Consider the following 23590-nt stretch of genomic DNA (forward strand, 5'->3'; position numbering starts at 1 on the left):
ACATTGAGATACCCTCTAGTTTTACTGTTGAAGGAGTTAAAAATACCTTATGCTTAAAACAAGATCTCTTCTGCACTTGGCCGCATGATTGCTGTTCAAAATCAAGTTCGTGTCTATGAGCTGAAAAAGCTGGACCTCTGAGAAAAACACTAAACATTGTTCTGACTCTGTAACAGCTAATTCTGAGATCCCAGCTGACAGAGTGTACAGAGCCATCTCTACCTGCCTTTACCTGTTGGACATCATTAGAAAAACTGATTTGGTTTCAGCACAGGTTAAAGAAAAAACTCTCATCTTGACGTTACATGAAAAGACTGGAGGAGCCAAATCCATCAACTGGTCGTTTTCCACTTTTAACAGCAGTGGTTACAGACATGGATCTTGAAGACGAAGGCGGTTTGACCTGATTTGGATATAGAGGCTTAAAATGGGATGTTGAAATCCAGCACTTGATACCAGGATAGCAAAACAGCATTAAACACAAAAGGAGAAAAAAAAGATTATTTACATAACGACCGCCTCTCTCTCACTTTCAAACATTAAGCATCAGCACACGTTTGGTCCAAGAACGTCATCTTACACATCTTCTCTTCTGTCCTTCAAATGAAATGCTCGTTCCTCAAAGAATTATTCCTGCTGTGAAATGAGGAATCCATCTCCGCTGTGAGTTTATCTCCATAGCTGGGTGATGAGAAGGAGAACAACAGAATCAGTTATACCGTTTCTGGAGGCTCAAAGGGTCCTGAAGACTCCAGGACGCCAGTAGTGCAGCACGTGGAGTCGTCTGGAGGCAGATCAACTCCCTTTTTCAATCCAGCAGTGATGAAAAGCAGAAAAACTGTTGGGCCGTCCGCTCTGACTCAGCTGCAGCAGAGCTGTTCCGATACCAGCAGGGTGTCGTAGCCGTAGATCTCCAGCAGGTGGAGCAGGAAGAGCCTGTCTCCATGAGGATCCAGACCCATGGCCCTCACGCTCTCCTGGGTCAGGGTGGGGTCGGGGCTTCCTGCCACCTCGCTCAGGGTCTGGAAAATTCGGTTGTTCTGCTCCAGGAAGAACCTGGGAAAGATAAGAATGAGAAAGCAGGTGGGTCAGGTTTTTAAAATAATTTTTCTGTATATAATATATATGAGGTAATGTTTTGTCCCTGTCCATTTATTTGTTGGGTTGATGGTGTGATAGCTGGGTTACACAAAAACTGACAGATTTCCACATTGTTGGATTAAAAAAAAAAGGAAACCAGTTGGTTGTTTATTTCAAGAGAAATTTCTTTTTTTTCTCTTTTGTATATTTACTTTTTCTATTTAATAGGGTAACATATATTTTGATTATTTGACTCGATCAATTAGTGGAATAATCAAGAGAATACACGATTATTAAAATAATCAATAGCTGCAGCACTACTTTCTTTAACATTCTGAGACAGAGTAATTTCACTGTTCAATTCCGGCACATTTAAGAGACTAATATCTCTGAGTGTTTGTAATTTGGTGCAGCTTGGTTAAATTTAAGGGGACTGTTGGCAGAGGTATGCGCTCCACTCAGTGTCATTCCAGTTCAAATTCCAGTTTTAATGTGTCTCCATGCTGACCAGTAGCAGCAATAACCTGAGTAAAGCACAGGAAACCAGACGTAATAACCGAGAAGACTGTCAGAGGATGAGAGTGGTATGTGGAGTCGGTCAGACTCATTACTTCTCAGATTCAATTTTTAGTTCCATAAAAAGAACAAGTTGTTTCAGTAGTTTCTGCTTCACCAGCTGGTTTAATGAATCGTGTTGTACTCACAGAATAAAGAGATCCTCTTCACTGGACACACAGTCTCCATTCTCCTCCTGGGAGTACAGCAACATCTGCCTACACACACAGATACACACTGTATTTCTAACAGGTCCCTTTAGAGTTGTGATGCACAGGTGATGATCTACCTACAATTATTTGGTTATACATTCTTTGTAAAAGTCGAGATCATATATTCATCTGTGTATATCAGCATTTTGTTGTGCAAGGATAGAGCTGCTTGTTCTAGAATTCAGTTATTGTTCAAATGAAAAGAACCCCGGTAATTCATGTAAATGTTGTTTCACACACCTCTGCTCTGTGAGCTTGCGATATTTCTCCCGATCTGCGGTGCTGAGGCGGAGCAGAGGCTTCAGGCCTTCTCTGTAGGTTTTTACATTCTGATTGTCTACATACACGTCATAGAGATCCTTCTTCTCCTCAAAGATCTTCTCAGTCGTACCTACACGTACAAACACACACACACACACACACAGGATCTGTCAGATTCCAGACTCTGGAGATGCTACTTGATATAATAAAAGTCCTTTATCTACAAAAATATTGAGCATGTTTCTCGCATCCACTCACATGCTACATAGGAGAGCTCGTTCTCCAGGGCGCTGATGTCGGCCACGTTAACGTAGAAGAAGGGGCGGAACTCGGGCACGGCCGTGCTGACCCCAGGGATGGAGATGTTCGCCAGGCAACAGCAGCCGTACACTGAGGGGGGGGCAGAGAGCGAAATCAGACAAATGATGCACGAGTGTGGGAGAGAAAAAAAGGGTTAGGGTATGTGCACTCTCCAATCACCCTTCTAGTTTCAAAAATGTCGAACACTGTCATTTAACTTCTGTTCAAACACAGAACCGTGTTTCTCACCCCTGTAGCAGACCACTCCCACGGGAGGAGGGGAGAAGATGAGGATGCGTCTGCGGAGGAGAGCCAGTTTCCACAGCACCATGATCTGCTCGCCAAAGAAGCGGATGAACTGGGACATGCAGCCTGCGGGGTGGGTGATCTGGTCCACACAAAGAGGCACTCAAGGTCAATGAGTTGTATAACGCATGAACACACTCAGGTCAGAGACAACAGCTGGTTGGAATCAAGATGGGAAAATCTCCTCCTACCTTCATCTCAGGGTGCATACTGTGGTTGAGTGCAGCTCCCCAGGCAATGGCTGGACATGCAGTAACAACAGCATCTCCACTAGGGGGCAGGAGTGCTCTCTTGTCCTCATAAAAGGCCTCGAGAGGGGAGTAGTGGCCCGGGGTCTGGAGTTGGAGCCTGAGGCGAGAGACAAGATAACGAGAGTGAGAAGAGGCAGTAACAGTGGAAACAAGATAAACACATATACATCCTAATTTAATAAACTTATTATAGAATGGACATACACAGCATGGTGCACTAAAGACACATTAAACATCACCTAAGTTGCAGTTGCAAGGTAACTGTGCTCCAGTGGAAACCACCACAAGAGGCACTACACTTGAGATGAAAGATATTGTTCATATATTGTTTGCTTTATACAAATGAAAATAAAAAACAGTGATAAAATGAATTGTTGGAGTGGTTACTAAGGCAACAACAGCCTTCTGATGTATACATCATGAAGAGTAAACTCATCTTCATCACTGAGAGCCCTTTAGATTTCAAACAGGAGAAGTAAAGTGTGGTGTATGTGTGTTTAACAGTTACTAATTAATCCAGACAGTGTTATTGTTGAAACAAATCATCATCGGCAGCCCTTTGTCATACAAATGAATCTGTGGCCTGGAAACCGTCGGCCAGTTACAACAGACTGGACTGAATTCAGCTTCCATCCATATGCAGTGGCCTGGATGACAGACTGAGAAAACTACTGGAGCTGCACAACACTGCTACACACAGACTGTGGCTGCAGAAATGTGACACAAAATAATCAAGTGTGCATTTAGGAAACTAACTAACTATTACATCCACCGGTGATTCTCTTGTGAGGTATTTTTCAAATTGGTTGTTTAGTCTATACAATGTCATACAATTTCCGATCACAATTTTGAAAAGCCTAAGGGGCCAACTCAATGCCACTTTAAATATATAAATATTATATTTAGGATTTTCAAAAAAGTAAACTACAACTACAATCCAACATCCACACCCAACTCATTTTAATGTAAAGAGAAGGGACAAACAGCCATGAGGTAAAAAGAAAAGATAGAAAAGATTAAAAGATTAGGAAACAGGTTTAGTTCGCTTCATGTTTAGTTATTCAATGTTTAATTTCCTACAGGATCATTTTTTTCAAACATCCTGACAGAGCATCCTGTATAATAAAATTCAAACGCATCAAACACATGGATTACCACTTCCTCTATTTCACAGTGAACTGAGGTGAAGACAGAAATACAAAAGATGAGCCAAATATTCCAAGTATACTGTTGTGCATGTACAAGCTTTACATTCCAATTATTAGACACCATAGACTGCACATAAGGATGTACGAGGATCACTCAAAAGTGAAGCCCAAGTGTCTTGATTGCCCCCTGGTGGCTGGCTGAGGTATAGGCCATGAACCCTGCCACCTCCATGTTCACTGATCGGCATAATGAGGCTTTCTTTGTAAAAAAACAGTTCCATTGGCTGCAGGTACCAAGAGAAGACAAATATTTAGGCGAAGAAAAAAGAGGGATAGAGCGAAAAAGAGAAAAAAGGGTGAAAGTCTCCATAAATCCCTGAACATCTTAATCACCTCCGAGAGCAACAGAGAGCCCTTTATATAAGAAACAGACGTTGGCATGGCAGTCAGCAGATGGGGAATCTGGAGCGAACCACGCGGGGAATGATGAGTGAGGAGCATGACCGTGAGAGAGAGAGTGGGAACTGTGTGAAGGGGGAAAAGAGGGAGATCAGGGCGAGACAGGGGGGGGGGGGGGTACTGGACATAGAGAGGGCTGTGTTTAAAAGGCCACTGAAGAGAAAGTGTGACAAAACTTCAGATGTAGCACTGAAGTGCACAGACCAGCAAGAGAATGAATGGGGTGAGAGGATAATGGAGGTGAGTTGTGACTGGAGGAGATCAATGTTGTCAGGAAGAGAAAAACATCCCAACAACTATTATCTCAACCTCGTTTGGAAAAGAGATTGAAGTATTTTACATCTAGGTTCAGCATACGAGGTAAAATACAAAGAGGGCAGAGTCATTAGATCTACGCATTTTATTTTCACACAGAATGGTGCGTTCAAGTGTAATCAAATAAAGAAGTCAACCTCTGATGGCGTTTGACTGCCCAAGTTTGCCCAAGTTGAGACTGGCAATTTTGATGAGGATTCTCAAGTTGTTGTTGGCCACAATATGTGTCATATTTTTTATGACACAATCACAGTTCTATTCCTGTTGTCTCATTCATATATTTAGTTTTAAAGGTTCAGTGAGTAGAATTTAGTGACATCTAGTGGTGAAGTTGCATGTTGCAGCTGAATACCCTTCACCTCACCCTCCCCTTCCAAACATGAGAGAGAACCTGTGGTAGTCTTCAGTTGTCATAAAAACTCAAAAGGTTTTTAGTTTGTCCAGTCTGGCTGCTGTAAAAAACATGGCGGCCTCCGTAGAGAGGACCTGCTCCCAATGTAAATATAAAGTATTTCAATATAAAAGGGCCCATTCTAGGGTAAAGAAAACAACAATTCATACAATTTAGATGAAACACACTAGTGAAAGCATCAATAGGATTATTTTGTATTCAATTTCTGCCAATAGATCCGTTTCACCTCTATCGTAAACAGTGGACCTTTAACATGTTCCAAACAAATAAATATTTTTCCAAATACAGAAAAATAAATTATATTTTATATTATATTATATTTTTGGTCAAATAACGCCAACAAATTATAAGATAGATAGATAGATAGATAGATAGACATAATTTGAAATGTATGAACAGACATGGATGGATGGATGGATGGATAAAACTAATACCATACATATATTAAAAAACATTGTATACTAGTGCAAGTCAAGTGAAAATACAGTATATGGCACAAACCTATAAAGATGACATTGATTTTAATTTGTATCAAATGTGATACATGATGTGATAAATAAAAAGTGCAGAGTCGACTCTGTTGATCTTCTTACCTGACCTGGTGCTCCAGGAAGCTCATGTAGCGGTAGAGCAGCGTGTAGGAAGGAGACAGGATCCCCACCGACTTCATCCTCGCCCCCCTCTCCACCGTGCTCTCCACCGCCATGTTGGCAAAGCAGGCCAGGCCGAAGTAGTGGCCCTTCCGGAAGTATCTGTGGACGCAGGGGGAGAGAGAGACGGAAGAAAGCATGAGTCAAGAAAGGCAGAGAACCTGCCAGATGGCTGTGCCAGGCAGGCAGCACTATGTGACGTTCTGTCCTGCCAGAAGGGAAACATGGGGCCGCATCCCAATACTCACAATTAGCGCCCTCCACCTGCTTGTTTGCATACACACACATACTTACATAAAGTCTGTGGTGACTCGGTGGGAGCCGCTGGCGATGGCCTTGAACTCCACTCCCTCCAGGTCCATGTCTTTGGGCAGACACCACTCCAGCATGTTTCCTATCACACACACCACACACACACACAGAGATAATAAGAGATACTAATAAAACACACATGCAAGCTGCTACACAAACAGACAGTGAACGTATCATAATTCAATTTCCTTTTTCATGGAGCTGGATTCATTCTTCAGAATCCATTGTGTCGGTTGAGGAGTGACGCTCGGGCGGCAGCTGAGCAAATAAGGTCTGATAGAGGCAGGGACACAGAGACGGTGACTCAGCATGTGCGGGTTTTTTTCAATCTAATCATTAGCTACAAATATCAGTCTGTGGAGTTCCTGCAGAGATGTGAGTATATTAGTCTTTTTCTAATTAAGGCTGCAGGTCTGTATCATCCACTGAGACCGTGTGAGCACCTGCAGCTGAACACCACAGACGCTCTACTGCCCATTTGACAGCTGAGATTGACTTGAAGTAGCGAGCTGAAAGTATTGTGCAGTGCTGCAGGTGTTCACTGTGCAGACAGACCCTCATTAAACTGCCACTGCTAAAAAATGGGTTGATGTCAAATAAAGCACAGGACGATTTGCTCTGATTTGTGATGCATCTGGATTCTTCACTTAAGTCTGTAAGAAATGATCTTGAAACCAATATTTTGTCAGACTTATTATTAAATCATTATTAAAGGTGCAAAGATTTATAAAGTTGAATGTTCAAGTTTCAACTATGAGCCTTTTTTCTTCTCATATCCTGTCAAATCTACTCAAGGTTTCCTCTCTTTCTATTCAGGAATTCAGGGGAACAATTGCTCAAAAATGGTCATAGAATTTAACAGAAAGCTTAGTACTGATACATTTAACCTCCTTTCTGTGAATAATGCAGGGTTCATGATTGAGAGATTCCATTACAGGTGATAGCAACATCCATCATTACTCCCTGTGCAACATTTGTTGTGAACATTTTACTTGAAAATACTTATACACATATCAACTTCAAAGTTTGACCAAAAAATGACAATGCTGTACCTCTATAACAATTTCAAAATATTGAATTCCCCATCGAAGGGTTGTTTAACAGGTAATATTGAAATGTGTTGTTTCATGAACCTCTCGGAGCCAGGAGAGTTACATGAGAGGGCCTTCCTTTAATACTGCACAGCTTCTTACCAACAGTGGGTTGAATTTCAAACAAAACACAATCTGAAGTTTATGTAAGGGGCTAAAATCAAATCAAATAAAAATTCCAGGACAATTTGATTATAATTATAATTACAATATTTAATTTTGTAATTTTAATCAATTTCCAGTCCAATCAATTTAATCAAAACTCCTCTAAAAATTTCCAGATTATTCAGGATGCCTGGGAACACATATCTACTTTCTAATAAAAAAAGAATATGTAATTTGTCTTTTTCCTTTAAATGAGCAGAACTTGTGCTTCCTGTGTGGAATAAGCAGGTTATTAGTCCATATCTTGCAATATATCATGTTTTTTGGGTGAAATCTTACACATACATTTGCACCAACTGTTACCATCCTTCCTTTACAATTAACATTTGGGCGGCATTTGGTGTGGCACCAGCTCGTTAGCGGACTGAAAGCTCCATGGTAACAGCATCGAGTGTACAGATCAGGAATTGATTCAGCTGATCTACCTGGAGCCTCGTCTGTGTTTGCTTCGAATTCAGGCCTTTGATTCACATCCACGATCAGACTACACGGTGTCAGCGATGATGGAAGATTCATGACACTCTCAGAGACAAACACACATTTTATATAAAGCATCATTAAAAGCAGATCATCCTCCTGATCTCCTATAGTCTGACATTCTGCAGCACACAGTACCCAGCTCCACCCTGCAGGACATCTCCTGTGCCATCCAGCCATCTTTTCCTCCACCATCCTATATGATTCTTACGTTGCAGGTATCTTGATTGGCTAGTGTTTCATCCTGTCCTCAAAGTGCCCCTCATTAAAAATGTATAGGGCAGCTCTGCAGAATCCAGGAGCTGGTGGATTTGCATCACTGAACCCCCCCCCCCCCCCCCCCCCCCCCCCCCCCCCCTGTCATTGTGACATGTCTGATGTGGAGTGAGGCTCCAGAGGATGACATGGCTCTTTAATGGTGTCCGTAAACTTATGGCCGGGTCAGGCAGAGCCACACCTGTAGGAGAGAGGCTCTGCAGACTTGGTACAAACATGCAGCCGATCATCAGACAGACGATCTGACTGAGGCAGGCTCCATCTATTTGATCCCTTTTATGTGTGTAAACATCATTATTTCACTACATTTTCTATGTAATTCCATGATGCATTCGTAATGAAATGATGCAGATTTGTGTCTCACCTGATCTGGTGTTGAACGCGACCACAAAAACCGACACAATCTGGTCCTTCTCCTCCCATTTCACCATCCTGTCCTCCAGCGACAGCTCCCCGGGTTCCGAGTCCGACAGACACCCGTCCTCGTCGGGTTGCAGCCCCTCATCCCTGCCCGCTGGGGCGCCGGAGGTCGTGGGCGGGGTGCCGCAGCCGTCTGAGCCAGAGACGGACCTGCAGGGAGCGGGACCCCCCGGACCGCTGCTCCACCCAAACACCGGCGCGGAGCATCCCGGGCTGGCGCGGCTGTTGGAGGGGCTCGCCAGTCGCTCCTTGGCGGGAGCCGGCGACGCGCCGCCGGGCTTCTCCGCGCACGGAACCTCCTCCCAGTCCAGCAGCGGGGCTCGGTCCGACCGCTCCACCATCCTGTCGGCGGTCCCGCCTCGTCGGGCTCACCGCGGATCGTAAATGATGTATCAGCCGCTGACGGGCGCCAGATCCACCCGTGGATGATCGCCGCTCAGAACAGGTCCCGCATTATCACTATAAACTGTTCAGAACGGCGGAATAAAGCATCAAATGTGGCGTTTAGCGGAGCAGCTTCTCTCCTCCAGCTTTTAATTCTGTCCAGTGTGGAGCGATCATTAATGTGATGCTGCTCAGAGAAGGCTTCGTCTAATGGAGGCTGCATTCAACACACCTCAGCCGCCACTGTCACGGCCCCTCCGCTTCTAAAGAGCAGCTGTGGAACACCACAGAACACGGATCCGTTTCAGCTTCTTGAATGCACCCCGAACTACAGCGTCGGGCTGATCGCATTTTTTACGAGCCGCACTTTCGATAAAAAGATGAACGTTTTAATAAGAGCGTTGCACCCAGAAATCATAGATACAAAATAACATAGAAGATCAATATTCTGTTCTGCACTATCAGAATATATTAAATTAATTTTATCTGCAACCGTGGCTCACTCTCATAGTTTAACAGGTCACTTGGAATGTGTCGAATGTTGCGGAACAAAATATAAGGCAGAGTGGGTGACGTCGTCCAGCGACACGTCAACCACACGGAAGAAGAAGAAGGTGTTTGTCTTGCACCTGCATTTCTGATCCAAGGAGCTCAGCCTCGTCAAAATGGGTCAGTGTTTGAATGAATAGTTGATACAACGTGCATTTGTCGTTCTTCTTCTTTATCATACATGTGTGAATCATTAGCTACCGGGTTTCTTCAGCTGGCTTCACTTAACGCGCAGTTCGACTGCTGCCAGCTAGCTAGCTAGCTAACATTAGCAACTTACAGTATATGCCGTATGTTTTCTTTCATCCCTGGTGTTTAGGTGTGAGCCGTTTCCTTCACATTTCTATATAATCTATTTGTCTAAGCTGGTTTTAAACAGTTACACGTTATTGTCAAGAGAGTAACTTGACAGTTTCCAGTCAGTTCCATCCTGACATGGCTACTGTAGCTAAGCTAACCTCGGCTAACTTGCTCAACCCCCTGAGTGACACTCGCTGAGAATTGTTAGCCTTCACTCTTGGATTGTACTTGTCATTCAGACGTATTAGATAATATTGTATGCACATTAGTTCATAAATGATCTAATGTGCATTTTCTATCCATCCACAAATCAAGATCTACTTTTCTCTGCATTGAACGTCTGTGTGTGTGTTTTCTCTCCAGGTGGTTTCTTCTCTAATCTCTTCTCAGGCCTTTTTGGCACCAGGGAGATGAGGATTCTGATCCTTGGTTTGGACGGTGCAGGAAAAACCACCATCCTGTATCGGCTACAGGTTGGAGAGGTGGTCACCACCATCCCCAGTATGTAGCACTTTGCCCTAGTCTGGTTTCTGTATTTCTGTCCTTGTCTTACACATCATTTGATTTTTTTTTTTTTTTTTTTTTTTTTTTTTTAAATTGCACAAACTCTGCATGTACAGTAATTAAAGAATGATTGGCATAGATCAGCCAACTGGCTGTTAAATGCCGTCCCAGGCTTGTCAAACACAAATAACTCGTCAGGTCAACATTCCTGTTTGAACACAATACAATCTTGAGCTGTAGGGAAAAACAAGTTGAACCGGATCTAATGCAACAAATTAAGTTGCAGCTCATAGAGACTGCAGTGATAACATCAACCCCTTCACATAAGGGAATCTGCGAGAAGAACAAATATAATTGAACCGTAACACTGTAAACATTGAAATAGAGACGTATATAAATATAGGTCATATGTTGAATAAGAGTAATGAAAATCACAAAGACCTAAAAGATGTGCATGGGCAGGTTTGACAGCTGCTAATGCTATATGTTTACTTTTTATTTAGTTATTTTTAATACATTTTATGGTTAAACTGTAAAATCTCAAGCCTCATTTCTGCGTCCTAAGGGTTTGATAACGTCCTCTTCAAAATACATATATGAAATGTTTATACTTCATGGTGATTAGAATCCGGCTCGTGTTCTGTGTCCTCACTGCAATTGGAAACTTTCTCTCCTCACAGCAATCGGCTTCAACGTCGAGACAGTCACATACAAGAACCTGAGGTTCCAGGTGTGGGATCTGGGAGGACAGACTAGTATCAGGTAGGTGGAGGAAGTAGCAGATTGCAGCTCCCAGGAGTGTGTGAATGAGAGGAAATTAATTAATATGGAGCAAGAAAGTAGCTCTAAACAGCTGTTTGCTCTGTCAGCACTAAGGAGTCTGGGTATAAACAGACGAATCAAGTTTTCCTACAGCACATTTGAGATTTTCGATATTGTACACAATCATGTAATCATTAACGTTACTCAGTTTTGTTAATTTAACCTATTTTCACATCACATTTTAACACTCACCACTCGCTCTTTGATGGACCGCTCCTCCTTTCTCACATTCTTCTCCTCCCTCCGATCCACAGGCCCTACTGGCGATGTTATTACTCAAACACAGACGCGGTCATCTACGTCGTGGACAGCAACGACCGCGACAGGATGGGCATATCCAAGTCTGAGCTGGTGGCCATGTTAGAGGTAAGAGCACCAACTCTCCACTACAAGCAAAATGCACTGCACCAAGTCAGATGTGAATATATTTCATCAGAGAATCATTGTGCCAGTGATGCACTTGGGTTCAGAGTGAACAATTCCATGAAGTTATTGGCTACTTGCATTCAGTGCTGCCAATTGGCAAATCTAGGACTTGACTTGCTTTTTTGAAAGATCTGTAAATTTGTAAATACTTTTGGGAATGTAATTTTGTGGCTTCTGCATCTTTGTCCAGGAGGAGGAGCTGAAGAAAGCGATCCTGGTGGTGTTTGCCAACAAGCAGGACATGGATGGGTCGATGACACCCACCGAGGTGGCGAACTCTCTTGGCCTCCCCGCCCTCAAAGACAGAAAGTGGCAGATCTTCAAGACCTCGGCCACAAAGGGCGTAGGCCTGGATGAGGCAATGGAATGGTAGGCTTTACTATTACTATACTATATTAGGAGTGCCGGTTTATCAATGTGTTGACTACAACATAGGATTGTGGAAGGTCTATAAAAAGCTGTCTCCACTACACTACTCACTGTGAGCTATGTAGTACATCTGATATGTAGCACATATTGCACAACGTGTTATCTATCCTAAGTTTGCCAAGGCTGAATTATGTTTACTCTCCGTCTGTCCCTGTAGGTTGGTGGATTCCCTGAAGAGCCGGCAGTAAAATCTCCCCCACCCTCTCTGTACATACTCCTGACCCTTGACCCTTCTACATGACGCCTTGTGACTGACCCGCCCCTCCTTCCCATGTTCCACTTTCTTTTGGACCAGTGATTGCACTCCTGCCCCTCCTTCACCCACCTGAAGCCTTGGCCAAGCCCTCCCAATGCCTTCTGAGCCTGGAACTAAGAAGCGAGGGCTGCAGTAACATCTGGACTGAGAACACACATGTCTAAACATGAGTGAATGTTTCAGATAATCTTAAGACTGCAGTGATGGTTAAATTGCAGTTTTTCCATTTTTGTATGTTTTGGGAAATTCCGCCAAATGTCAGTTGATGGTTGAATAACACCTGTGGACAAACGTTACTACATTTATGAATCCATTTGTTATAGTGTAGACGTTGAATTAAGTTATTGTGAATGAATAGGAATCAATAAATGAGGCTATATGAAAAGCCCGTCCACTCCTCTGTAACGTCTCTGAAAGCGCCAGACACTGCATCAGTTTACTTAAGCACTAATATCAGTGAAAATAATGCCGTGAAGATCCAGAAGGAGGCAGCGTTTTCCTCAATGAGGCACAAACATATCAAGAGGTTCAACAGTTAGTCTCACTCCCGGGCAACCAGAGACGGTATCGAGAAAAACTCCATATGTGTTTATTGTGGCAAATATAAAAAGCCCATTACTGACGACTCTAAACCATCTGCCGATCTGGTTGAAATGACAAAGTAAAAAGAATTTGGCAAGAAAATTGAAAATATATTTCTCAATGTGTTACTGCAGCCTGGGCTGGTTTTGTATTAGTCAGGCAGATGCACTGATATGGATTTCTCTTTTTCCTTCCTGTTCATTTGTGTTCCCATTTTTAAAAGAAATGTAGTTAAATGGTTAAAGCCTTTTTTCCCCCCCCCCATTGAAATCCTTGAGTGCGGCTTTGGCATATTAGTAATTTAGTTACTGAATGAACACTAATTGTATGCTCAAAGTTTTATGGTGGCATATTTATATCTGCTTGTACAGTGACAATGATTCTCAGTAAATGCTATCAGTGATTGTACCAGTGCTGTGTTAAAACTCTTTTATATTTGAAGAATCAAACAGTTTTAACGTCACAACAGATTATCAGTAAAAATGTCAAATCTTTTTTTAAATTACAAAAACGTACATTTCGCTGTGGAGGATGTGAATGTGAGCACGATCCTGTTCACAGCAGGAACATTCCAGCTCTGATTTGCAATTCATATGAACTGATGTCATCAGTGATAGACGTCCTGCTGGGTAACAGCAGTGACAGGATGTCTCATTACACACAAGGATGCCGCATGTCAAACAGAAAAAAGATGGATTGAGTCATAACAGCTTTTTACCGCCTCCTTGTTCTTCAGCAAATCACCAGACGGAGACGTCTGCTCTGACGTTCTTGTCTCAATGCATTGTTCTCTTTGACAATAGTAAAAGTCACGACATCATGATGGAGATGTGCAGCTAGCGCCTGCCTGCTCCATGAAGAGGAGCCCCGGGACTCACTGCACAATGGCCAGGTCTCTGAGCGCGTGGCTCCGGTGCCTCTTGGCTTTATATCCGGGTCGTAGAAACTCAATCTTCCTCTTCTTGGCTTCGATTTTGTTCTTGTGCTTCTTGATTTTCTTCTTGGCGGCGATTTCTGGGTTGGCAACGGCCTGAGAGAAGAGAGATGAGGACAAATGTCAGGTGGCTGCCAAGGATCAAGTTAAAGCTGGAGTGGAGGACAATGTTCATACCAGGTCTGAATGGGATCTGTGTGTGTGTATAAATTCAGCGTGTCTGTCTTTCCTGATTCTTACCTGCATGGCTCTGTGTCGTTTCCGTGCCACTCTCCTCTGTGTAAACTCCTTCTGCACGGCGGAGAAAGCCAGGGAGAACCTCTGCAGCCCCACTTTCCTCTTCATCAGCTCGATCAGCTCCTGTGCCAGGTTCTTCAGCGTGGGGTCTGGACAGAGACGGAGACCGGGGTCAGAGTTCAGACAATGACTGTGTGTGTTCCAACATTTTTCCATTTAGACGAGTGGGAGCAGGTACCTTGTTCTGCGTAGGTGCTGTCCAGCTCTCTGTACAGAGGACTGATGATGGTGGTCAGGTACGGGCCCAGGCGTTCCTCCCCCAGGTCCATGGCTATAGCGCCCAGGAACTTAAACACACTCGTTCTCTGAGGGAGAGAAAGAGTGTTAGAATTCTATTAATTGACATGTTCCTCCAAGATTTAATAGATATTTTAAAATATTACAATATCAGAGGAGCTGGGGGTGGAGCCTGACTGCAACCATTGGACAGTGATAGCTGTCAATCACATGGTATCCACAAATGGAATTACGTGCTCTATTGTCTATTTGACTACGAGTAAGATCATAATTTACAAGACATGAAACTAGAGATTAAGACGATAAAACTCTGTATGAACATGTTTAATGACATCAGTCAGTCGTTCATAGACTTCTATAGAAACTCACTTCTTTTTGCAACCAGTAGCATCGCCCTCTGCTGGTCATTTGAGAGACTACAGGTTTAAGCTATTTGCATATGGAGTCTACCTCCATTTGTATATACAGTCTATGGTAATTGGAGAAAGTGTCGAAATACCAGGATGTTAATCTTCATCAGCCAGAGAACAGGAGTTATTGTGATTACCTTCACGTGGACTTTGGGAGTGTGTGCTGCCTCTCTCTTGGCCATCAGACACAACTTCTTCATCAACCACAGCAGAGACGGAGCTCGATCGTCCTTGTCGTCTTCATCCTCTTCCTCCTCCTCCTTCTCTTCCTCCTCCTCTTCCTTTTCGTTCTCCTCCTCCTTCTGCTCCTCTTCTTCCTTTTCAATCTCCTCCTTCTTTCCTTCTCCCTCCACTTCATCTCCATTCTCCCTCTGCTGCTCCTCCTCTATCTCTTTCACTTCTTCCTCAGTGGACGTGACGTCGGACTCGGGGGAAATGAGGTAGATCACCTTGCCGACGAACAGCAGATTCTTGATCACCTGTGAGCGGAGCAGAACATGTCTCTCAGTTAATTCTGATCCGCGTGATTTAGCTGAAATATGTCAGAGAGGTTGTTTAGGTTATGTTTGTGCACCTGCTCTCCTGATGCTGTGTCCAGGAACTTGGACTGTAGCTGGAGGCTGAACGACAACGCCAACTCTCTCATCTAGAAGCAAGGAAGGGAAAGAAAGAGGAATTAGTTCAAGCGACAAAAGATTAAGATGCAGGAATGAAAAACGAGTGGTCCTCGGCCTCACCTTCTTGTCCAGGTTGCTGGTGATGAAGGCTGTGGTTGACGACTGGGAGGCAGCGTCTCTGCCCTCTCCTCTCCAAACGGCGACCAGCTGGTCTGCCTGCTGGGATGCGAACATCTGGCCGTACAGCTGCGAGGCCGTCAGCCACACCCAGCAGTGAGGGTACCGCAGATGGGCTTCGATGTGACCTGCAGACATTTAAGGGGAAAAAGCAGTTTTGATTCAGTATATGTGCAATGTGGCTGCGTATGTAAGTGAAACAACAGATGTGTGTGTGTGTGTGTGTTACCCCAGATGTTAAGGAGTGTGTCGTGAGGTTTGCGGAGCTCCAGCAGGCCGCAGTGTTTGCAGAGTTTGGTGAGGAGAGTCAGATAACTGAACAACAGCCGGTCTGCTCCTTTCTCATCCTGCTCCTCTTCAATCTGAAAGACACACAGCAACAAAGATGCTTTTCCTTTCTTCAGATTTTAAACTAAAAGCCAGAGAAGGCGTGACTGTGACTGTGTTGACATTTACGTCTTCGTAGTTGTCAGGGTTGATCTCTTTCTCCAGCAGCAGCAGCAGGTCGTTCAGACGACGGGCAAACTTCTCCCCCTCCACCTCCACAAACAGGCCGCAAATCTGAGCCCCGAGACGCCGCAGGCTCGCCTAGGGTGGGGGGAAACGCCAGTTTAAACTCAATTATTCATATGAATTCAAATGTAATAGGACTGTCACCACAGTTACTATAAAACACACAAAATATTACAAAAATAAAGATAAGCTGCTTATTTTTTTAAATGTTCCCCTGGACATTTTACAGACATTTCCGTTTTTGTACCTTTTCTGCGCTCATCCATGTGTTGACGAGGGAGTACAAGGTGTTCTTGTTGTTCAATTCCAGCTTGGTTAGCAAGGTCTTGATGGCCATGGCCGCCATTTTTTTACAGCGTGCCGAGTCGTCGTTCACCACGACCAGGGCGAGCGGGGCGAAGAACAGGCCGCTGTACTTTGACAGCAATTTCTGAAAAGGGGAGAAAAGATAATCAGGTATGCATCAAAGTCAAAAAGTCAGCATTAGTAAAATATGTTGTTTTTCATGTTAAATCCATTGACATGAATTAATACGAATAATAAACTTTATTTATATAGAAAAGACATGGTTGAATTAATGAATTAGGCCCAGTCGGAGAATAGATTATGGACACTATGGATTATATGTTTCTTTATATATATATATATATATATATATATATATATATATATATATATATATATATATATATATATATATATATATATATATATATATATATATATATATATATATATATATATATAGGTGAGGTTAAAATTACAACATACTGCAGTCCAGGTGAAGATTACTCACCTCAGGGAAAGTCTGGAAGATGAATGCCAGCATCTCCAGCACCGACTCCCTGCCGACATCATGCTCGTATTGCAGCTGCGCCACCACGAAGGACATGTGATGCCTCAGCTTCCTCCCCAGTGGGTAGTCCAGCAGGTACTTCAGATAGATCTGCCCGACACAAACACTGTTTACTCACTGCCAGAGCTGAACAATACCATATCTTTACAAATGTAACTGGTGTATTTCACTGATCGGTCAATGTCAAATAAAAAGTGTCACTCTTGGTGTGCTATCACCTGTCGACAGTGGATTCTGATCATAGCGTTGCTGCCGTTAACTGATAGCTTGGCAACCTTCGTCAGCACCTCCTCCATCTCTGGAACCACGAGCTTCCTGGACAGAATCGCCTGAATGAGACAAAAAAACAACACAGAGCGGTTTTATATTTCTTCATCAATTCGTCTTAAAAGCTCCAAACAGATTTTACTAATTCCACCGTCTGATTTGTCTTGCACGTTAAGAGTCACCTTCAGGAGGCCAAAGGCGGTGGCCTGGCGGGACTGATCGTAGATGTCCTCCTCAGCGTATCCCAGCAGCACTTGCAGCTGCGTCTCCGAAATGTTGTTGCTTTTGACACTTTTCACTAGTATGGTGATAGCCTGAGAGACAAACGCGAAGAGAGACGGGAGAAAGAAACATCTTCATTTTTTTTATTAGGGAAAAATCTGATCACTCTGCGGTTTGAAAAAAGAATTTGCGAAAACCCAACAAAACAACAATAATTCATTCATATTTATTTATTTCTTGGTTTTACCTTGAAGCAGCTCTGGACCAGGAGGTAGTTCTCCCCGCGGCCCGCTCCGGCCTTGGAATAATCCTTCAGCAGGACAAAGAGCTGCTTGGTCAGCTGCTCTGCGTTCTGCCCCACTGCCGGCAGAGGGAACTTCAGCAGCCAGCTGAAGCCCACCAGAGCCTCTGTGATTACCTGACAGGGAGGAGAAGATGGAGGAAGTGTTATTTGATAGATCAGAATGGGTTTGATCAACAACGGGTACTTGTATAAACATCAGATGCTTGTACCTTGATGTGCATGGAGTCGATGCATTCGAGCAGCAGCAGCACGAAGGGGTCGAGCATCTCTAGGGTCGAGGCCTCGGCCGACGTCACTATGGATTTCCTCAGACTCAGGTGGAGCAGCTGAGGGAGAGATGGATTCACAAAAAATGTTGTGTGTGTACAAGTGAACCATATGGAACATTATGCTTCTTTTACTACATTAGGAAAAATACATTTCAGAGGAAATGGGCAGTAGTAATATTACATTGCTACATACATACAACATTAGTGACGACTAATTTGAGTGACGTGTACCTTGAGGCCGGCGTCCACCAGGATGTGCATGTTGGTTCGACTGCTGATGTGAGCCTTCTGACCTCCTCTCTTCGGGGTCGGAGGCAGGAGCAGGCAGCTGGGAGGGGGCAGTCTGGGGTCGGGGGGAGGCTTAGCCGACGTTTTCTCTCTAGAATTACACACACATATACACGGTGTCAGAAACAGTCGATGGAAATAAGATTTAAAGTCATTGACAGCAGTTGGATCTGAGCTTGTGTGTGCGTGTGCGTGTGCGTACCGGTCTCTCATGGTGAGCAGCGGCAGACTCTGGCTGACCAGGCCGTGGCTCAGCAGTAAGATGTCCTGAGGGGTCATGCCCCCGTTGACGAGCAGACCCAGGATGAGACGCCGCAGCACCGCACCCACCCGGTTACACACCTTCAGACTGGATGAATTCTCCAGAATCTGATGGGAGGATGACACAAGAGAGAGGAGGAGGAGAGAATCAGGAGAGCTCTCAACTACTCGAGCATTAAAACCTACACTTCTGCAGGTCTTATTTCCATTCCTTGAATCCACTCACCTCCTTCATTGGCAGCATGAGCTTGGTGATGCTGTCCTTGCTGGAGTACTTGGCCAGCAGCTCGTACGAGTCCATGCTCTTGCTGTGTCGCGCCTCCATCAGCTTGGAGACGATCCCCTTCACCTCCTTTTCCTCGGCCACGGCCCCGAACAGCTCGTTGTTGAAGATCTGACCGGTATTGAACAGAGAAGAGGTGTAGGAGGCGATAACGATAAATACGACACCAGCGAACCCATTCCTACAATCTGACAAATGAGAGTCTACACAGGGATATGGAGGGAAAGAGAAGTCCTTACATCGATGAGCATGTTCATGCAAGGGTCCAGGTCGCCGCTCTTTAGGGTTGGACTGAGGGAAAACAGCAGCCGGTGCACGGTGAATGTTAGAACATGGACCTGGATGGAGGGAGGGGAAACGGTTCAGACGTGATATGAGCCACCAGATTCAAAACCAAGGTCTCTGTAAGTGTTTGTGTTCAGATCAATTGCATTAAACTAAAAACTTCAAATGATTCAGATCTTAATGTGGAGGAAACGTATGTTATCAACAAGACACAGACCGACACGTGTATGCTCTTCTCTGCAGTGTATGTGTGTGTGTGTGTGCACGCTCTTGCCTGGTAACCCTTCACCAGGACGCTCTGCATCTCTTTGAGCAGGTAATGCAGGTATCTGAACCCCAGCGTCTCAATAATCTTCACCAGCGTTGCTCTTGCCACGTCACGGACCTCCTGGAAACGGTTCCTCAGGTGCACACACACCTTGATGAGGATACTGGATACCACACACACACACACACACACACACACACACAAACACAAAGTATACAAATCATCACTGAAATGTCATGTTTTATCCAAACTATCAAACAGCATCTTAACAATCCGCTTATCTGAAGATGTCACACACGTAGAACAGATACATGTGTATTTGTTGCAATCCTGGATCTGAGGATTAAAAGCCTCCACAAATAACACACGTGCACGGACACACAGCAGCGTACCCGGGCAGATTGGCCTCCATGATGTGCGGAGGCAGCGTCTGCATCAGTTTAACCATGGCGAAGGCTATCGGTATCCTCGACACCTCTTCCTCCTTCACGTCCTTTGACCTCACCGCCTTGTGCTCGTCGTCACGCTTCACCTGCAGGACACACGCTCTGATTAGGACACTGCCGTTTAGTTTTCAGAACATGCCATGAGTCAGCTGTGTGTGCAGTGTGTACCTTGGCGGTGAGACACCTGTGCAGACGAGGCAGCACGCTGTCGTTCACAGTCCGGTGGATGGCGCTGATCAGAGTCTCCAGCTCGTCTTTGCTCTGTGGCAGCCCGCTGGTCACTGCCACAGGTTTAGGAGCCACTGGTCCCTTGGCTTTAGCGGTGGCCGCTTCCTTTGAGACGACATTGCTTTCGCCAACATTGTCCACTTCCATGGGAACATCAGCCGGAGCAGTCTTACTGTCCGTCTCCATTTCCTTCTCATCATCACTTGCGTCGGATTCGTCCGCTGCAGCTTCATCCACGTCGTCTGCCTCGGCTGAGACACTCACAGCTTTTCAGAAATGTATTGTTTGATTTAGTGAGTTTTTTCACAAGGTCAAGAGATAAAAAATACAACGATTGAATTTTGATTTAAATCAAACTCAACTAATGCAGCAGAAATTAAAGGTTTAAACTCTCTGCTCCAGACATTTGATTTAGACTTGACACCCTTCAAATATGAGAACATAAAGAAAAGATCTGATTGGTCACTGACCTTCTCTGGCCTTCGCTGCCTCCATCTCTCTGCTGAAGGTCTGGTGGTCGAAATGAAAAGCCTCCAGAACTGTGACCAGCAAACTGTAGTTAGGGAGGGAGGGGTGGAGAGAGGGAGAAAAGAAGAGGAGAGGTGTACTTTTACAATACGCTTTTAATTATATCATGAATTTCAATGGCTAGAACTATAAGCATTAAAAAAAAAGGTACAAAGAAGAGGAAGTCCCTACTTCACAGCCAGTTTCTGCTCAACCTGCGAAGTCTGCAGGATGTGGACGAAGTGTTTCAGGTAGTACAGGTACTTGGACCAGGTCAGTCTGCGACACACTGCGCCAACCACCTCCACCGATGCTGACGTCATATTGTCATGCTGCAGCACGGGAGAAGAGGATCAGACACACATACAAACTAGAGTTATAGCCTTGGGGTTGTATACTCCGCTGACAAGTGCAGTTTCAGTCTACGTACACTTTTTTCCAGACTCATATAAGGTCACTGCGACCTTTGACCAGTGAAATCGAATCGCATTCATGAGGCAAAAAGGCGTTTCAGGATGTTCTAATTCTAATCAGTTAATCTTTAATCTTTACATTAGTTTGTGTGTAGATAAATCACCTTGGCCATCTTTTCATCGAGCAGGGCGGTCATGGCGTACGGCATGATGTAATTCTGCAGGGAGCGAGACGTCATCACCACCGTGCCTTCGGTCAGCTGCTTGGCCAACTTCCTCAGCGCTCGGCCCCGACGGTGGATCTAAAACACAGAGAGACGCGTCAGTGGTTGTGCTCGGCAGCAGATTCAAAAGGCAGAGAGAGGAGTCAGAGGTCTTCTCTCACCTGGATGTGCTTCATGTGCTCAAAGAAGTCAGACTCCAGGTCATTGTAGTCTGTGAGCTGCACCAGGTCTCTGAACTCTTTTTTGGAGGGGAAGGTCTTCACCAGGCAGGCGAGCACGTTAGTGTAGTCATGCTGCACACTCTGGTAGTGAAGGAGACAACATTTTTACACACGTACGTCAGACTGAAGGTGTGTTGCAGTCTCTTATAGGAAGTAAGTGTGTGTGTGTAAGTGTGTGTGTGTGTGTGTGTGTGTGTGCACCTCTGTCTTGCTGCGGAGCCCCTTGTGCACAGCGTCCAGGATGGTGTGTTGAACGATGTCCTTGTAGATCTGTTCTCCAGGTCCGACTGCTGCCAGCTGGGTGATGATCGTAGACAGACACATGGTGGCGTTGTCTGCCAGCGACATGTCACCGATCTGCAACGAAGGAGGGACAAGTCACGTTCAGATTCACTGTGAGTAGGGAATACGGAATATCCCTACTCCCTACTGAGGGAATGTCGGTTCAGGGAATTTGTTCAGTCCTTCCCTGCACATTCCCAGTTCCCTTTGAACTGAGCATGATTGCTCCCTACAGTTTGAAATCTCACTTAAGATGGCTGAATACCTTGCGCAGTCCACTTCGCACCCACAGAGAATAGCAATCTTCTGATGTCATGGCTACTAGTTTAAACAGAGAATCTGTATCATACATGTACTGACCTCGTAGGTGTGGAAACAGTTGTAAATGATGGTGTTGATGTAGTCCAGGTCCAGAGTCTCCATGTCTTTGACGCATCTGGTGGCGTCTTGGAACGCCGTCAGACGCAGGTCGAAGTGGATCTCGTCCAAGTGTCGACTGTCAAACGCATTAAGCTGGAGGCGGACAGCAGGAAACAGGTGTTTTATGTCTGTTACGCATTTTAACATTGTGAAGCTGCTGATGACTGTGTGAATAATAATACCTGATGTAAATGTAATAAATCATCTCACCTTTGCTGCTAAATCAGTGATATATTTGAGGGAAGGTTCCAGATCTGACAGAGTCTGAAAATAGAGAAGCACAGACAGAATAAAAACAGATTCATTAGATATTGTGTTAAGACTTTATTCGGTGGAAACATTACTTAGAACCACAAGTAAATCAAGTCTGGGATTCATATAAACAGTAAAGACCTGCATCTGCAACAATTCACTCATATTCAAGATTCTTTATGTTTAATAATTTCATGTTAGGAAAAAATGAGACTGTGGACGAGAATAGGAGATAAGTGGAGTGGTGGGCTTTGAGCAGGGATCAATATCGTTCACATGATTTTAGAGGGTGAAAGTCTCCTGTAAGGAATTCAGTATCTAATGGCGTACAATCTATTCATTTACTGTGTGGCTGTAATCACTGTATGCTGTTCGTTTCTCTGTCGTACCTGGAAGACGTTGGTGAGGGCCTGCCGGGGCAACTTGTTGTGAATGACGGAGAACAGTTTGCTGAGCGGGCTCAGGAACACGGCGGGCTGCACACACTGTCTCAGCAGGTTCTGTACGGTGGCCAGGACGTCGATTTCTGTCTCCTGAAACAAACACAAAGTGAGGTGAAAAACCGGCAGTGTGAAGATACAGCCATTATAAGCACCTCAACTTGGCTGGAGTAACAATTTTTCCCCGAGTTGAGTCTCAAAGGGACACATGCTTTTCTCAATATCTGCAAATACTTCCTCTTTCACTTGAAATAGACCGAAAGCCCTGACCGTGGCCCTGACCCTCACATTTTTATTTTTAAACACTTAATATTGCATTAAATGTTGTTTTTCTATAAAATCAGTCATGTGAGCTCTCATAGAACAGAGATATGATTTGTTGGTCTTACTTGAGGGTTGTTTCCTTTCTGCAGGTACATAAGCAGCAGGCTGATGAGCACTGAGCTCTGCTCCGTCTCGCTCACAAACCGACTGACCCTGGGGGAGAGAAAGTGACACATCGAGGGAATGATCTCTACTGTATCCGCTTACATCCAAATAGAGGAATCTGAGTTGAGCGTGAACTCACTTGGAGAGGATGTTGAGCTCCTTGGCCACCTGCGCTCTGAACTTCTTCTTCTTGAGCCGGTCGCTGTTGCGTACGACGGAGGTGAGGTACCGCAGCAGGGTGGAGATGTGAGGCAGCAGCAGTCTGGAGCCCTGAGTTAATGAATCTGGAGGAGATACA

At 44.6% G+C, this 23590-nt stretch overlaps 3 protein-coding genes across 5 annotated transcripts in view; 1 reads left to right on the forward strand and 2 right to left on the reverse strand.

Moving 5' to 3' along the window:
* On the reverse strand, nucleotides 1-9031 carry LOC117757621 (DENN domain-containing protein 11-like). Its single transcript, XM_034578913.1, has 9 exons — nucleotides 8635-9031; nucleotides 6244-6343; nucleotides 5893-6051; nucleotides 2906-3062; nucleotides 2658-2796; nucleotides 2367-2498; nucleotides 2088-2238; nucleotides 1785-1853; nucleotides 1-1056 (listed from the first exon to the last, which is right to left on the reverse strand). Exons 1-9 carry the CDS (start codon nucleotides 9029-9031, stop codon nucleotides 861-863), a joined length of 1500 nt encoding a protein of 499 aa, XP_034434804.1. The 3' UTR covers nucleotides 1-860.
* arl1 (ADP-ribosylation factor-like 1) lies at nucleotides 8857-13353 on the forward strand. Its single transcript, XM_034578915.1, has 6 exons — nucleotides 8857-9743; nucleotides 10287-10424; nucleotides 11108-11189; nucleotides 11504-11615; nucleotides 11866-12044; nucleotides 12262-13353. The coding sequence occupies exons 1-6, from the start codon at nucleotides 9740-9742 to the stop codon at nucleotides 12290-12292; spliced, it is 546 nt and encodes a 181-aa protein (XP_034434806.1). The 5' UTR covers nucleotides 8857-9739; the 3' UTR covers nucleotides 12293-13353.
* The window catches only part of utp20 (UTP20 small subunit processome component), a 22230-nt gene continuing 11842 nt past the window's right edge, over nucleotides 13203-23590 (reverse strand). For all 3 annotated transcript variants that reach the window (XM_034578891.1, XM_034578893.1, XM_034578892.1), the window contains exons 31-61: nucleotides 23432-23576; nucleotides 23253-23340; nucleotides 22813-22956; nucleotides 22382-22435; nucleotides 22112-22264; nucleotides 21671-21826; nucleotides 21410-21550; nucleotides 21189-21326; nucleotides 20804-20943; nucleotides 20575-20657; nucleotides 20045-20370; nucleotides 19823-19962; nucleotides 19437-19593; nucleotides 19117-19215; nucleotides 18821-18988; nucleotides 18536-18702; nucleotides 18277-18424; nucleotides 17986-18102; nucleotides 17720-17890; nucleotides 17433-17564; nucleotides 17202-17312; nucleotides 16924-17073; nucleotides 16375-16557; nucleotides 16071-16202; nucleotides 15844-15976; nucleotides 15558-15742; nucleotides 15395-15466; nucleotides 14958-15299; nucleotides 14352-14478; nucleotides 14117-14262; nucleotides 13203-13972 (exon numbers count right to left, since the gene is read on the reverse strand). In XM_034578891.1, coding sequence (XP_034434782.1) covers nucleotides 13817-13972; nucleotides 14117-14262; nucleotides 14352-14478; nucleotides 14958-15299; nucleotides 15395-15466; nucleotides 15558-15742; nucleotides 15844-15976; nucleotides 16071-16202; nucleotides 16375-16557; nucleotides 16924-17073; nucleotides 17202-17312; nucleotides 17433-17564; nucleotides 17720-17890; nucleotides 17986-18102; nucleotides 18277-18424; nucleotides 18536-18702; nucleotides 18821-18988; nucleotides 19117-19215; nucleotides 19437-19593; nucleotides 19823-19962; nucleotides 20045-20370; nucleotides 20575-20657; nucleotides 20804-20943; nucleotides 21189-21326; nucleotides 21410-21550; nucleotides 21671-21826; nucleotides 22112-22264; nucleotides 22382-22435; nucleotides 22813-22956; nucleotides 23253-23340; nucleotides 23432-23576 — 4604 coding nt within the window. In that variant the 3' untranslated portion in view covers nucleotides 13203-13816. The remainder of the gene's footprint in view (nucleotides 13973-14116; nucleotides 14263-14351; nucleotides 14479-14957; nucleotides 15300-15394; nucleotides 15467-15557; nucleotides 15743-15843; nucleotides 15977-16070; nucleotides 16203-16374; nucleotides 16558-16923; nucleotides 17074-17201; nucleotides 17313-17432; nucleotides 17565-17719; nucleotides 17891-17985; nucleotides 18103-18276; nucleotides 18425-18535; nucleotides 18703-18820; nucleotides 18989-19116; nucleotides 19216-19436; nucleotides 19594-19822; nucleotides 19963-20044; nucleotides 20371-20574; nucleotides 20658-20803; nucleotides 20944-21188; nucleotides 21327-21409; nucleotides 21551-21670; nucleotides 21827-22111; nucleotides 22265-22381; nucleotides 22436-22812; nucleotides 22957-23252; nucleotides 23341-23431; nucleotides 23577-23590) is intronic.

This window comes from Hippoglossus hippoglossus, chromosome 23 (assembly GCF_009819705.1).
Source record: "Hippoglossus hippoglossus isolate fHipHip1 chromosome 23, fHipHip1.pri, whole genome shotgun sequence".
NCBI lineage: Eukaryota > Metazoa > Chordata > Actinopteri > Pleuronectiformes > Pleuronectidae > Hippoglossus > Hippoglossus hippoglossus.